Raw genomic sequence first — 16,797 nt, forward strand, 5'->3', positions numbered from 1 at the left:
ATTGAAAAAGAGACATTGTGAGAGATGGCTTTTTTTTTTTTTTTTTTTTTTTTTTAAAAAATAGATTGGGAATTCCAGAGTGACAATTTGTGGTATTGTAAATAGAGGTCTGATTTCCAGGAAGTGCTGGATGTGGAGAAAAGCAGACTCTCTAAAAGATGCCTAAAATAGAAGCAAAACGTCATTAAATAAAACATTTATGGAATTTCAGAAGGTATTCAAGAAATACAACGAAGAGAGGAGAGCACACAGGGATTAACTGCAGCTAATGGAAAAAAAATGATAAAGAAATGAAGGCTGACACAAAAATTTGAGAAAAATATTTTGTGAATAGCCATTATCCAACTTCATTTAGAGTAAAATTGACTTTATTGGAGCTATATCAGCATGGGTGTGAGTCTGGCCTTCTGGTTCTGTGTAACAATTAAGACAACGGTATGAGCCCTGGGAAAGGGATTACAAAAATGCACTGCCAAAACTGTTTTCCTTTGCCTGCAGGCTCCGCTATTTCATCAGTGCAGCTGCTGCTTCTGTGGAAAGACAGGAGGAAGTAAAGGCAATCAGAGAGAGAAGAGACAGCCCCCATTTCCCATTGCTCATTAGACTGGAGGAGCAATAACGAAGGTGCTAAAGGGACTTTTTCCCAAGGTGCTATCGTGCACCATGGGCTCCAGCATGGAGAACTCCCACACGCACCTTACACACCCTTGGGTTGACTTCATGCCTGGAACCTGTAAAACTGCTGCTGTTCAAAAGGTATATAACCTGTCCTCCAAACACCTTCCCAATTGAGCTGAGAGGATCTGGTGGAGATGAAGACTACTCCTGTTATCTTGCTGGTTGCTGTCCTGTGTGTGGAGCAAGGTGAGCCTCTAATGCTGTTACCAATGAGAAGATGGAATTTAGGGAGCTATCAACAGCTTTGCAGTATTGCAGCGCCTCAGCCATGCTACTGCCAACTTCCAAATATACCCTGATTAACACTGAGCTCTCTATTTGCTGCAGATATAAGATCCTGATAAAGTAATTCTTTCCAGCAGGCAGTACCAAGTGATATAGTCCTATGTTGCTACTGTATGCTGGGTTATATTCATAGAGTGGTCTACAGTATCCTTCTCAGCTATGCAAGTTGCAAGTGCCAGAAGACATAAGAAGGCATATTTTTTATTCATATTGGTTTTAAATATTTTACATTCTTTTCCATGCTGCTGCTTCTTTCATTGTAGGGAGCCATGTGCTGTGTCACATGTTTTGTTTGCTAGGAAATGCAGCAGTGAGGATTTTTATAGGTGAAATCAGAGTCAGAGGTGAAAGAACTTTTCTTGCATACATAATGTTAAAGGTATACTTCTTCCAAAAGGAAGCCTGAAGTATTCTAAATGTGTGTCTTCCTTCTGAGACTGATCCATGTGTACTGCTGCTTTGCTACTGGCACTTAGGAATAATGATCAGATTGCCAACATCTCCCCACGCCCGATGGTTTCCCAGAAACCATGATACATATCTAGCAGGGGTTGAGAAAGAGGCGTTTAATTAATTCTTGCTCTCTGATGTATCAAACCTTTACTCCCACATTATTCTGGCAGATGGCTCTTCAGTGTGCCTGAAAGTTTTGGACGGTTTTGGGGTGAGGAAAGGGGTATGTAACTGTACAAAAAAAAATGACTTTGTGCCCAGTCCTGAGTGATGTGAGATCCAAGACTCTAGCAGAATACATTTCATTGGCGTACTTTATTGATCTAGTGGGCTGGTGATGTTCTATGCTGATATTAGCTTGCAAACAGACGTGAAGACAGCCTTTTATACAGCGTCTTTCTGTAGACCAGTCTAGATCAGAGAAAGCTAGTAATTCTAAGTCAAGACTTCTACACTCAAGAGTAAAAGATCACAACTCTCCATACTAATACAAAGGCAGTCTTGGAGACAACCATTATTTTATTCTTCTCATGTATCTGGGGTTCCATTCCATTCCTGTGTCAAATTCTGATCAATCTGGTCTCACAGCCCAAAAAACATGGTCTGTTCCATTTGTTTCCATGATCTCAGCAGTACAGAACATATGACCAGAAGAAATCTTAAAAGGTCAAGATCTTTTTCCCGCTCCGATGCTGGGCCAGATCAGGAAGATGTCTTGTCAGATGCAGCTTTGAAAGTTTCCAAAAAAGAAGATAAAATAGCCTAGAACTGCTCAGACACTTCTTCCTTCAATGAGCTAATCTAAATATCTAATGACCATCTCTTTTTATGTAGTTCTCCCGTTTTCACCATAGGGAGTTTATTACCTTCCATGCAGCTTCTTTTTTCTTCTTTGAAGAGGGTTACTGCGTCTTTCCTCAATGTTATCTTGCTTTGATTGAGAAAGTTAAATGCTTCAAATATTTTTTACAAGGCTGTATTTTCAAGATCTCTGACCACTTCTCCTCCCTCTCCTCTGGTCTCTCCAAGTGCTTTGCATATTTTTTGAAGTGCCACATACAGACTTGGACATCAGTGTTTCAGCTGAGGTCTTGACAGAGTGGAAAGGCCACCTTGCATACCTTCCACATGACATTGCTGCCTGTGTTCCTTTGAGTGATGTTTGTTTTCATTGCTATAATGTGACACTGTTGGCCCCCACTGTTTACACTGCCATTCTTAATTGTAACAGAACCTGTTGTTTCTCATCCTACATTTATGGGGTCAGTTTTTATCTTAGTACAACATACTTTTCTTTATTGAACCGCATGCATTCTTTTTTTTTTCCATTCCTTTGTTACATCCACAGATCAAAATCACCTAGAACTCTGCTTACAGTACATTTTCAGTGATTTTCTCCTTCCCCTCCCCTCCCCTCGCCTTCCCCCTGCCTTCCCCCCGCCTCCCCTCCCCTCCCCTCCCCTCGCCTTCCCCCTGCCTTCCCCCCCCCGCCTCCCCTCCCCTCCCCTCGCCTTCCCCCCCCCCGCCTCCCCTCCCCTCCCCTCCCCTCCCCTCCCCTCGCCTTCCCCCCGCCTTCCCTTCCCTTCCCTTCCCTTCCCTTCCCTTCCCTTCCCTTCCCTTCCCTTCCCTTCCCTTCCCTTCCCTTCCCTTCCCTTCCCTTCCCTTCCCTTCCCTTCCCTTCCCTTCCCTTCCCTTCCCTTCCCTTCCCTTCCCTTCCCTTCCCTTCCCTTCCCTTCCCTTCCCTTCTCTTTCCCATCTTTCCTTGCTCTTCCCTTCCTTTTTCTCATAGAATCATAGAATGACTTGGGTTGGAAGGAACTCTGTTGGGGGAAGGGTTGCCAACCACTAAATTAAGCACTAGATCAGGTTTCATAAGGTCCCATCCAGTCTGGTCATGAATATTTCTAAGGATGGACCATCCATATCTTTTGATGCAGCCCTGGACATAGCTGGCTTTCTGGGCCACACTGAGTGCACACACTGCTGGCTCATGTCCCACTTTTCATCCACCAAGACCCTCAAGTCCTTCTCCATAGGGCTGCTCTGAAAGACTTCTTCTCCCCGTCTGTATGCATGCCTGGAACATAAGTGCCCCAACATAAGTGCAACACTTTGCACTTGGCTTTGTTGAACCTCATGATGCTTATAAGGGCTCACCTTCAGATTTATTCAAGATCCCTCTGCATGGCATCCCTTCCTTCTTCTGTATCAACTTGTGATGGTTTTATAATATTTTTATTATCAGTATTCTACATCATAACATCATGTAGTACACTGGGAGTTACAGATGCTCCACGGGTCCCACCCGCCCCATTAGTCACGGAACTGGGCTGAACCAGCCCATAAACTGTTTACACAACTGCACCACTCTGCTTGGTGTCATCTGCAGACTTGCTGAGGATTCATTCAATCTCATCATTCCATGCCATAGATAAAGATGTTAAAGAGTATCAGTCCCAAGACAGACAGCTGGGGACACCAGTAGTCACCAACCTCCACCTGGCCATAGAGCCATTGACAACAACCCTCTGGCTATGACTATCCAATTCCTTATCCACTGAATAGTCCACTCTTCAAACCTACATTTCTCCAATTTAGAGATAAGGATATGGCGTGGGATCATGTCAAAGGCCTGCACAAGTCCAGGTAAATGACATTGGTTGCCTTGCTTTTGTCCACTGATGCCAACACTCCATCACAGAAGGCCACCAGATTGGTCAGGCATGGTCTTCCCTTGGTGAAGCCATGCTGGCTGTCTCAGATCACCTGCTCATCCCCCACGTGCCTTAACATCTCTTCCAGGAGGAATTGTTTCATGACCTTCCCAGACAGAGGTGAGACTCACTGGCCTGTAGTTCCCCAGGTCCTCCTTCCTTCCTTTATTATAAACAGGAGTGATATTTCCCTTTTTCCAGTCACTGAGGACTTCACCTAACAGTCACATGATCATCAGGAACTTCTAATTTAATAGTTTCTCTGAAATACATTGCCCTTATACTTCTTTGTAGCCAACTTCTTATCAGGCAAAACCACACTCACAATAATGCGTCCTCTAGTTGCGTTCTGCCCTTTCTGTACTGATAGTGTCCCCACATCTACCAGGAGCTTGGCAAGCATTTTGCGCTGATTCACTTTCCAAAAATATCTGTGTTTTTAAATAAACTAATCCCCTCTCCTACACACACAAACACATATTTTGCTCTTGGTGATTTTGAAAGCTCAGAATGCAATCGCCACAACCAAGTCTGTAAATCAGTTAATCTGCTGAGCAAGGATCTGGTTTCTCATGCACACTGTCTTTCTGTTTTTTGTTGTTGTTTTGCTGTTATTTTTCTCTCCTTTTATCATCACTTTCCATAGGCTTTCATTTTTATCTTATAACCTTCTGTATCTCACAGCAAGCATAAGCATCCTTGACAGACAGGACAACTCATCGTTGTCTGCCTGTGCTGCTGGTCATCTTCATCTGTATTTCAGACAAATACAGTTAAACCATTCTTTTGGTTAAGACTTCCTATTTACTGTCTATCTTACAGCAGTTTGCAGAAGTTCAACACAGCATCTAACTGCTCTCCCCAGGCTCCTTAGGACTGAGGTTAGGCCAGCTCAGTTAGTGGTGTCTGACCTCAAGAAAAGATACGTGACAGCACTCTCCAATACAACTGAAAGAAAAGTAGGATACTAGGCAATGTCCATCTCCTCAAAATACTTCAGGACTCAGGCATCCTCAAGTTTTCCATGGCAAACACTTTTGGAGAAGCAAATAAGCAGTCATTGACAATCCATGTGAAGGATCTCTCAGGATAGAGAAGCTTTTGCTCAGCAATAATCTCCATCATAAAAGTCTCCCAAATCCTTGAATTCCACTCACATCTACTGCTGCCAGAGATTGCAAACAGATCAATAATACTTCTCAGTCTGAGACATATGAGACAGAGGGATTTAACATTGCTGCTACAGGTCAAGGGATAAAGCAAGTCACTGGTCATCTACACATGAGAATTTGTCAGGATATAACTAGGAAAAATGTAGATATTTAGATTGCAGGTATTGCAGTTCTTAAACCACAAAATGTGCTCCTTTATTCCCCCCCCAGGTTATCCATTTATGTGCTATGTGTGCCAAGAACAGGAGTCCAACAAGGACTGTTTAACCATTTCCATGTGTGCAAAGGAAGACAAATATTGTGTGACTGTCCGTGACAAAGTTGGAACAAGTAAGTTACTGAACAACTCTTTATTTGTGCTGTAGGAAAAGGAGTCCTATGAATTCATGCCAGTCACAGCCACATATGGAAACAATAGACCCAGTCAACAATTGTTAGGAAACCCTGCTGCTCCCTATTGCAAACACTGCAGTGTTGCTTGATATTGTTATCAAGAGTTGGGGAAATGCTGCCACCGTGTATAGGAACACCAGTTAAACCATAATTCTGGTTAAAACTTCCTATTTATTGTCTATCTTGGAGTAATATGCGAAAGTTCAGCAGAGCATCTGACTACTCACCCCAGACTTTTCAAGGTCAAGCTGGACCAGGCTATGATCTGGCTGTAGATGTCCCTGATCACTGCATGGGAGTTGGACCAAATGACTTTTAAGGGTTCCTTCCAGCTCAAACGATTCTATGATAATTTCACTTTAGAGACAGATATAACTTGGAGCCCAGAACAGTCATTCATCATATATCAGCAGTATTGACATGGCCAGACTGCTGCTAGTCCTGAGAGAACATATTTGCCTTGGGGACCCCTCCCCTGGCCTCCTTTTTTTTAATAATCACCACTGCAGATTTAGCTAGGAAAGCATTATAGCAGTAATCCTTGCACTTTATTCTTTCTTTTTTTCTTTCCCTTCTCCTCTGCATTAGACTCTGACAAGCCTAAGTATGTCATCTCTAAGATGTGCTCTCCAACGTGTCCAGAAACAAGTCAGCAACAAACCCAAGCCCACCGGAATGTTTCATGCTGTGAGAAACCATTGTGCAATGTGAATGGAGGCAGCAGCAAGCAAGGCAGCTATGCAGCGACGTTCCTGGGTGTCCTAGCTAGTATCACTTACATTTTTGCCTGTGGACAGTGATGGCTTAGGAAAAGCACCCTGTGTTGGCATTATTGTCTAAAATAAAATTGTGTTACACCGGGATAATTACTGCTCTAAGAGCTCATGACTTGCAGATGAGCTTCGCCTGGGATTTTCAAGAATCTCAGTAAGTTAGATGCTGAACTCCCATTGATTTCCTAATCCTCCTTGAACCTGAAGTGTCTTCAGACAGTCATGTCATCTAAGAAAACACATCTAAGAAAGACCCTTTTGACATGTTCAGGCTTCAAATAGTTACAGCTCTGAAGATAATCTTGAAGACACACTTTTTTCTCTTTGAGTTTTTGAACACCATGCGGAATAGCAATCCACCCTGCCAGAAATACAGGTAATAGTTCAATAGTTATGTCAGCACAGTGGAGAAGTTCAGTACCTTCTTCAGGTCACAATATGTTGGTTAACAAACATCAGTTCATAAACAAGAAAGAAGAGATAAATCTTATTTCTGGCAATTTCTGGAAATTCCTCCAGCCTCAGTCGGCAACAATTTCTGGTTCCCATGGCTATTTGCACTTGGAAGGGTATCTATCATGAGCATTCTTCATCTCCCAGCTCTGATGTGCCAAATGAGTTTGGAGAAAAGGCAAAGAGGAACAAATGAGACCTAGAGAGGAGATGCAATGTCTGGTAGTGGGGAGATGGAAGGGAGAAAGAAACGGTTTGGCATACACAGACCTGGTCCAGCTGGAAAAGAAAATGTCTCCATATCTATTTCCCTTTTTTTTTCTTTCAGGGCCAACTCAACCCAACTGCTATTGCCAAACCCAGTCATTTAGAGACTGTGAGATAGCTTTAAGAAAACCATAGCTTAGAAATGATTTGGCTTTGTTAGATTCAAGGCTCTTTGCTTCCTCCTCTCCCAGCAAGAGCTGCAGCTGAAGGGAGGCAGAAATGGCTCTGTATGAGGCCTGGAGATGTCTACGAAGAAGAGGGGCAGGCAGCTAAAGACTAACATAAATACCCAGAGCTTCCTGGTCATAACCCCTGCTGCAAGCTCACTTCTCCGGAACGAAAATAAAAAAGGGAAGAGTTGGCAGCAAGACTAGCTCAGCTAGTCTGACACCAGGACTCATCCAAACAATTCAGAGTCTTTGTTTTGTGGTTGTTGTAGCTGTTCTTTTATTTATTTATTTATTTATTTAATTAATTTTTCCTTTCATGAGATGCTTTATTTGCTAGCTAAATGAGATCTTTTATGAGATGATTTGCCTAAAGCATTGTCTTGAAAGTCAGCATATTTTTGACTGCAAATCTGGAAGGATCCATTGCTGGTGCTGGCAACAGAATCTTGGTTTCTATAATCATGGGACTCAGTAAGATTGACAATTAATTGTAAGAGATGGAATCAATCTCAGAAAGTGGGGAACATGCATCCTTGCCAGTCTGGCCAACCTGATAAGGAATGATTTAAGCTAGGAAAGAGGGGGGAATAGGAGAGTTACAGAGAGCACCCAGATAGCAAATCAAAGCTAAAGTGTGGATACCTCCATCAAATGCTGGATTAAAGGACAGACTACAAGGATGACACTGTTGTGGGTGTTTGCTACAGGACACCTGATCAGGGGGAGGAAGTAGGTGAGGCCTTTCATAGTGGAGTTCTGTATTCTTTGAGGAGAAAGCAGGGTAATAAGTAGAACTGCAGAAGTGGACTGCAGGAGGGCCAACTTTGGCCTCTTCAGGGACCTTCTTGAATGAATACTATGAGAAGAGTCCCTAGAAGGAATAGAGATCCAAGGTTAATATTCAAGGATCACATCTAATAGGCTAAAGAATGATGCATCTCCGTGGGCAAGAAATCAAGCAGAGTGAATATAAGACCTCCATGGATGAACAAAGCATTCCTGACAAAACTCAAACAGAGGTGTGTAGGGAGTGGAAGCAGGGACAGGCCATTTGGGATAGAATATAAGGATATTGTCAGAGTAGGCAGAAATGTGATAAGAAAGGCCTGGGCACATTTGCAATTAAATCTGGCTAGGGATGTCCAGGACAACAAGAAGGGCTTCTTCAAATGAATCAACAACAAAAGGAAAACTAAAGAAAATATGGGCCCACTGCAGAACGAGGCAGGAAAACTGGCAACAGAGGATGAAGAAAATGCAGAGATACTGAAGGACTTCTTTGCTTCAGTCTTCACTACAAAGATCAGCATGAAGGAATCTCTGATTCAGGAGACCAGAGAGAAATTCTGGAGAGAGGAAGAATTTCTCTTGGTTGAGGAGGACTGGGTTAGAAATCATTTAGGCAAATTTGACATCCATATATCCATGGATCCTGATGGGATGCGAAAAAAGAACCAGGGGAGATGGTGGACATCATGGTTAATCATCTTTGAAAGGTCTTGGCAATCAGGAGAGGTGCCTGATGACTGGAAGAAAGCAAATACCATAAAGCAAGTACCATCCCAGTCTTCAACAAGGGCAAGGAAGATCCAGGAAACTACAGGCAAGTCAGCCTCACATCAGTTCCTGGAAAAGTGATGGAATAGCTTAGGCTGTCTCTAAGCATGTGGAAGACAAGAAGGATTCAGCAAAGGGATATGCTACACTAACCTATTGTCTTTTGTAATGGGACAACAGGCTGGATGAGGTGAGAGCAGTGGATGTTGTCTACTGGGATGTCAGCAAGGCAACAGTTTCCCATGATACCTTCATAGGCAAGCTCAGGAAGTGTGGGCTGGATGAGTGGATGGTGAGGTGGATTGAAAATGGCAAGTCTCAGAGGGTTGTGATCAGTAGCACAGAGTCTTTTGGAGGCCTGTAGGTAGCAGTGTCCTCTGGGGTCAACTCTGGTTCCAGTATTGTTTAAGTCATTTATCAATGATTTTGGTGAAGCCTCCTCTGAAAGTTTGCTGATGAAACAAAACTGGGAGGAGTGGCTGATGCCCCAGAATTCTGTGCTGCTATCTGGAAGGATTTTGACAAGCTGGAGAGATGGGAGGAAAAGAACCTCTTGTAATTCAACAAGGGCAAGTGCAAGGCCCTGCAACTGGTGAGGAATAACCCTATGCACCAATACAGCTGGAGGCAGACCTGATGGGAAAGTAACTCTTCAGAGAAGGACCTGGGAGTCCTGGTGGACAAAAAGTTGGCCATAAGCTCCTAACCAGGGAAGCTGGATCTTCAGAAGTCCCTTCCAACCACAACCATTCTGTGATTCTGTTATTTTTGAGATGTTTTACACTGCCAGGATAGAAAGCAACTTGTTTTTTTCCAGTACTTCAAAGGTGTTTACAATCAGGAGGGAGACAGACTTCCTATATACTCTGATTGTGAAAAGACAAGGGGGAATCATTTTAAACTAGGGAGGGTAGATTTATACTAGGTGTGAGGGGCAAATCTTTCACTCAGAGATTGGTGAGGTGCTGGAAGATGCTGCCCATAGAAATTGTGGATGCCTCATCCTGGGAGGCATTCAAGGCCAAGCTGGAGTCCTGGGCAGCCTGATCTGGTGCTAGATCTAGTGGTTGGCAGGGGATTTGGAACCAGATGATCTTCAAGGTCCCTTCCAACCCAAACACATTCTATGGTTCTATGGCCAGCTAAAGATGCCCACCTTTCGTGTTTCCACTGTGATCTCTGGAACCTGGTGTGTGGCCCGTGTTTTAGATATTTCATTCTGTGTCTGGGAGGGAAATGATTCTGCCAAGGGAAGGAGCTGGCATCAATGTTACAGGCTATGGTGACCATGCTGCTTCTTGAAACCACAAACACATGCACCACAAATACCCTATGCAGAGAAAATGGAAGGCACGTCTTCCAAGAGGCCCTGCAATACATTAGATGCTCTCCAAAAACTCTAGGAAAGCTGGGCTCAGGGCCAGAGCTATTACTGTCTTTAGCATCAGACAAGTTAGCACAGGAAAGGGGAAGCAGGAGTAATTTATGCCTCAACCACTTTCACTGAATGGGAGAAAGCAAAGCGAGGTCAGCTGGCGGGGAGGGAAGGAGTCAAAGATTGAGAAAAGTACAGTGAGACTGGCAGTCTGAGGGGCAGACTCAAGTTGCCTTCCTTTTCTCTTCACCACACACCCTTGTGCTGCCTGCTGATAGCACCCAAACAAATATTATCTCCAACAAGACAAAATGAACAGAGGAGTTCCTATGTCTGCCTGTCTCCAAATTCAGAAGGAACCCCTTCCTTTCTTGAAACTTTTGGATTCCACCTGGATGTACAAGGATTATGGTGATTGAACATTTGTGGGTGAAATGCCTTCAGATTTTCACTATTTTAAGTATTTTTTTTAAAGGGATTTACCTGTTTCATGGCCAGTATACACTTAGCTCCCAGACTGAAAGCCCACAGTGGTGAATGAGGAGCTGAATGTCTCTCAATAGTAACTACTCAGGTAGGGTTTATGACTGGACTTTGTCAAAGCTGATGCTCTGAGTGGGAAATCACTGAAATTCCTTGAGAGAAATAAAGAGGGACACTTAGAGTCATAGAAATGAGTTGGAATGGACTCTTGGGAATCATCTAGTCCAACTCTCCTGCAACGAACAGGGACACCTACAGCTAGATCAGGTTGCTCAAAGCCCCTGAGCCCCTTCAATGTCTCAAGGATGGGTAATCCACCACATTTCTGTCCTTCTTGCTTGGGCATAAGCCATGAGTTATATGTTGTCTGGATAAGGTCCAAGCTCATCTTCACACTGGTAACAACCTTTCCTGGGCTGAAGAAAGGTGCAGGCCACAGATATGGGTTCCTATGTCCCAGGAGTTTGGGCACAGACTGACAAATCACCTCTTCCTCCATGGGAAGAATCAAATTTGCCTTTTCCAATGAAGCAACAGTGCATGGCCATACCCAGGATTGTGCTGCTGGTCATCTCCAGCATTAACTGCATTTGTTGGCAGCAGACATCCAGATGATGCTTAGAAATGCTCCTTCAGCATAGGATCTGTTCCAGGAGCAGACACCTAGGTGATACTTAGAGGTGCTCCTGTTCTGCAATCCCACAATAACTTTGAGTTCCACACCCAGAGTTGGGAGATGTGTTTTTGCTTCCAGCCTGCAGCTGATGCATGGTAAAAGGAAGGCAGGTGGAGACAGCAACCACATCTAATACATGTTAATTGATGTGCCAACTAGCACATCAAAACCAACAACATGAAAATGAAGCAGGCCACAAAAAGAAAAGGTGTCTTTTTCCATATGCACATCAGTAAGGGGTATTAACCAAACTAAGTGGCAACCAGGCACAGAGGAAAAGAAATCTTGCACATCGTAGCAACCAAGCTTGTTTCACCTGCTCCTTTTTCTTCAGGGTGGGAAACCGGGGATTCCCAAATGCAGTGCGCATTGTTATAAAGGGGATAGGGAAATCATGGGGAAATACTGAGCAGTCAGTCCAGGAAAGAAAACTGAAATAAAATGTTGAACAACCTGTAATGGCGTAGGGGATGTCAAGGAGATGGCAATGAACAACAAGAGCTTTGTGACACATGGGTGTTATTCCCACCTGTGACAAGGTGGAAAAATCTGTAGATAATCTGTAGATCTGGTACTTATCACATATTTCAGTGTTAATACAACTTTTTCCACCACACCACAAGACAGTCTCACAAGGAAACTAGTTAAAAGCACAAGCAAATAACTGTCGACGGCTTGCTGTCAAACAAGAAGGATGTATTAAATGGGATCCTCTGCAGCTTGCCATGGTTCTGCTATGATGCAATATTTTAATTACCGGTTTAACAGACAGAATAGCGAATAAATAGATTGAGCTTGCAGGTGACACACTAGGAGAATCTGAGAAAGAGGATGAAATCTGCACGGGGCAAGCATACTGTTACTGTGAACACATCATCTGCACAAATATAGGATGAAGAAATACCTCTTCCAGTAATTTGGCAGAAAAAGAAGTTGCAGTTACATTAGATCATGCATTTAACATCTCTCATACATGGGGAAATAGAACAAAAAAAGGCCTTGTTGGAACTCTACATCTATTGAAAAGTTGCACGCTTCACGCTGGGCAGTGTAAACTGGAGTTTGATGGGATGAGATCCTTCCAATCTCTTCCCCAGTGGGAAAGCTTGAGATGCTGCATTCTCTCCACTTTCTGCTTTAGGGTTATTTCACATGGCCACAAAGGAGTTTTTAGATAGGATCAGAAAAGTTCCTAGCATCTAAGGGAAGAAAGCTAGAGTTGATTGCTGGGAGAACTGCCTCCAGCATCAGCAGATTGAGTATCATTATCCAGATGCATGATAGAAATACTGTCCTCAGCATCTCATTAGTGTCTACTGGGAAAGGAGAATAAACTCGAACACCCTTCCAGGTCCCCTCCATCTCCCTTCTCTCCCTCCTATCATTCATTCTCATGTAGCTGTTGAGGGTTCTGGCTACCTTTTCTTTCCTAGCCCAAAAATGTTTAGATGTTGTACTAAGGGGCATGGTTTAGTGGGGAAATATTGGTAGGTGGATGCTTGGATGATCTTGGAAGTCTTTTCCAACCTTGGTGATTCTATGATTCTATGATTTCTTCATTAAAGCATAATTGTCTTGTACTATTCAGGCTTGATTTTGTTTCATAGCACCAAATGTGACCCAAAAATGTTCTTCCATTGACATCACGTAGGAAGATCACTCCGAAGGATGTTCAATCCCAGAACACCTCCAGGGTTCCCAGCATCAGCAGTACAAGCACTAGACTTGCTGACACAGCTCTGCATAATATGAATGAGATATGGATTTCACCTTTTTCAGCTGATTTCTCACCCAGGTAAACCCCTGAACACCATGCAGAGCACTGTCATCATGCACAATGAGGTTCATCATGCATGAAAAGAAGTTCAGTGCTGGTGCAGGAGGACCAGGAAGCAAGCACTGGCTCTGTTCCTGGTGTTCACAATAGCTCATCTGGGACCTGCCCCTGGCTCCAGGGCCTGCTCCAGCATTAGATGTAATCAGCAATTAGATAACCTGCAGACAGTGCTCTTGGGAACAAGAAACTCTCTTTCTGCAGTCTAGAGGAAATGAGTGTAATAAAACGGAGTGCAATAACTTCCGGGAGAAGAAAGCAATTTTATCATACAAAATATTCAAGCAGGTGGATTTTGCCCTCTCAAACTTATTCTTACAGATTTAATCTACTCACTTTCTCACAAGCACCAGCACATGTGTGGTCAGCTGATCTGGCCAGTGTCAATTCTATGCCACACTTAAACAAGAAATGACAGTTATGCAGTCCTCACCATACTTCTAAGGTACTTGTCAGAGCACAGGTTGATTTTGGATTTGCTTCTTACACCCTTTGGAAGGAAATAAGCTATCTTGGCTCATTTCTCCTTTTATTTTGCCTCTTTTAACTCAAAAATCCTGAAATTCCCAGTTCTTTTGTTTAGCTTATCAGGGCGTTTTATTGCTCCCATCCCATCTCCATTCTCTTACTTAAGGTCACTTTGTTGTTCTGCTTTGTTTGAAAGCAATCCAATACAGAATGGTGAATACAGCAGTAAACACATGCCTTTCCTCTTCACCCTTGTGTTTCTGATTCTTCTAGGTGCCCTCACACACATGGACATATATCCAATCGTATTTTAGTCATCCTGAACTTAGTATTTGCACTACAAATCTCCCGAAGTCCAGCACCTTGCCTAAAGCTTCACATTCAGTGTGATACGTTTTTGATGGAAGGGATGGGAAAGGTCTGGAATGGCTTCTTCTCTTCCCAGAACCACCAGACACGTAAGGTCGTGCTCTTGGAGAGAAGTCCCCAGGCACAGAAACCTTTGCAGAAAGGCTGCATAACCTCACTACAGTTTAAAAGATGCCAGGAATGGAAAAAAAAGCTACAAAATGCATCCGAATTTCAGCCAGAAAACAGAGATAGGACTGGAGATGTTATATGTACTATACAGGTCCAAGGGTCATCAAGCAGACAGGGCTGGAGAAAAGGCTCAAGTACAATGACCATCTAGAAAATGAAGCCAAAAACAGAACTGGAGTTAAAATAATGACAGCATGGCTCCAAGGTTCATTCTGGCTGCAGATATGCACACCAGCCACATAGTCCACACAAGGACAGAAGGGTCAGGTTTGGATAGAGGAGCTGGTTTATAATGCTGGAGGGCATCATTCTAGAGCAACCTTTATTTGGAAGCATTCTGGCTGTTCTAGACAGAGACATATCCTCCAGTACACTTTAACAACAGCAACCGGAATGCAACTTCTTAACTAATGACCTCTGCTTAAAGCTTCACAGTTCAAAAAGCCTAGAATAAACAAGCAAGACAGAGTGTGAGTCATACAGAATGGAATTAGTAAGAATGCTGCCGTGGATACTGATTGGACATGCAGCAGTCAGAGAACTACCTTCACCTTAATGGTTCTGAAAAAATGGTTCTGAATGGTTCTGAAAAAGGGAAATCTGACATGTTGACACCAACTGCAAACAACAGTTCATAAATCTGTCAGCCTGACTATGACTGCACACTCCTGACTTCTGTTTGCACTGATCAGATGAAGGTCCTATTCTAGAATATACTGCAGCCCAGCGACTACATACCCACATATTCAGTTATCTTAGGTTTGTCCCCATGGGTTGCAGCAAAGAGTGTCTTGTCAAGGTGATGGAGAGTATTTTGGCACTGTAGAACGGCAAGAAAGTCCAAAGAAACACCTGTGGCTTGGCTTGCCAATGAGAAATCTTTGCAAAGTGGTTTTAGCAGGTTTGCTCTGGGAAGCCATTCTCCTCCACTAGCAGGAGAAACACCTCATTTGCAAACCCCAGTGGGGTAAATGTGCTTCACAGAGACAACCATGGCCAGAGTCAGGCATTCTCCCCAAGCCTTGAAACAGAGAATGTATTGTGAAGGAAACTCTCTGCATGCCACCAGCCTATGCAAATGCTGAGCAAACTCCCAAAGTGCCAGTTCAGCCCTAAAACCTTGCAGACCTAGTAATTCCAGTTTTAATTGCTGCACTGATCCCTGCTAACCCGTTCTCTTGACCCGTGAAGGAAACTGCCACTATCTTCATTTCCTTATTTTCAAACTGGCCGTTTCTCCCCAGCACAGAGCAAACCGTGTTATGCTTAACTCTAGCACTACTTTGCTTTCAATTCCAGCTGCTTCTTTTTACCTCCCAAGGTAAAAGGATTACCTTGAGCATATCTCTTTACCTGAATCCACTTCTCTCCAGCGCAGACCACATTCCTGCTGCTGGATTTTACCCCTTCTGCCTTTTTCACTGCCTCTGAGGACATATTTTTCCACCTTACATTCACAATAGGAACCCTACACTTCAGCAAATTCATTCAACAAGCCCCAAACCTACAAGGCTGGGTTATTCAGCAGTGGTTGGCTGTATGTTGCTTTAGAAAAGAGAACCCTGCCATGAGACAATCACAACTTTGCCATCCTCCTTACCAAGGCTGTGGCGTGGGAGATGTGGGCTTTAGATCAGTGAGTTTTCAAAAGAGCTTCCTTACCTGGTGCTTTTTCCATATCGCCTACCATAGCAAATTGGTCCCTAGGCACTCTGCTCACCTGCTCTACTGGCAGCATCCTATAATTACTGCTGTCCTTACCCCGTCATTTCAGTATTACTGGGATGACTCCAGATCCTGTGGTCCTGTCGAATTCTCTTCATGAAGTAATGGAGCTGCTAATGTTAAATTTGTGGGGGTGAGAAAACCAGAGAGCTGTACGTGTTTGTATGTTTCTGCTGGGGATGTGTGGAGCAAACAAGACACCAAAGGAGCAGGAAGGATGAAAGAACATGCTTTGCCTTCCTGATAACCAGATGTGTGCCATGAGATTGCTCACATATGGACTACAAAAAGTCAGATTGACTCTTGCAGATAATGCCTGAACTTGGTCATTGTCACTCTATGATACTGGTATCTTGTGAGTTAATGTGACCGATGGTGCACAGAGCAACTGAATTATGCTCAAGCTATTTCAAAGCTGAAACTTGACAGGCTTTGTGCATCTGAGTTTCAAACCAAAGAAAGAAACAGCACTAGCAGCTGATTTCAGTGGAAGACATTAGACCACAAAAAGACACCACACACACTCAGTTCCTGCTAGAATAACTGGCAGTGATAAATAAGAATGAGCCATGAAATAAATGAGGGAAGAGGTTTCATTGTAGAGGACTCTGAATGCACACTGAAAAGTCAGGAGCTGGAATTTCTTCCGACAAAACTCAGACTCATTTGCCAGAAAATGCTGATTCTACAGAATTAAATCCAGCTGTGGCATACAGAGTTTGTCAAACCTGCATTCCCAGACTCCCTTCAACAGCAAACTTCCCAGGCTCCCTTCCTCAGC

The 16,797-nt window shown here is 43.5% G+C and overlaps 1 protein-coding gene across 1 annotated transcript; it reads left to right on the top strand.

The window, feature by feature from the left end:
* Positions 1 to 505: 505 nt before the first annotated feature.
* Positions 506 to 7,274, top strand: LOC125690491 (lymphocyte antigen 6E-like). The gene is made up of 3 exons (XM_048938881.1): positions 506 to 864; positions 5,513 to 5,632; positions 6,284 to 7,274. Exons 1-3 carry the CDS (start codon positions 813 to 815, stop codon positions 6,493 to 6,495), a joined length of 384 nt encoding a protein of 127 aa, XP_048794838.1. The 5' UTR covers positions 506 to 812; the 3' UTR covers positions 6,496 to 7,274.
* The last annotated feature ends 9,523 nt before the right edge of the window (positions 7,275 to 16,797 follow it).

Source organism: Lagopus muta, chromosome 3 (assembly GCF_023343835.1).
Source record: "Lagopus muta isolate bLagMut1 chromosome 3, bLagMut1 primary, whole genome shotgun sequence".
NCBI lineage: Eukaryota > Metazoa > Chordata > Aves > Galliformes > Phasianidae > Lagopus > Lagopus muta.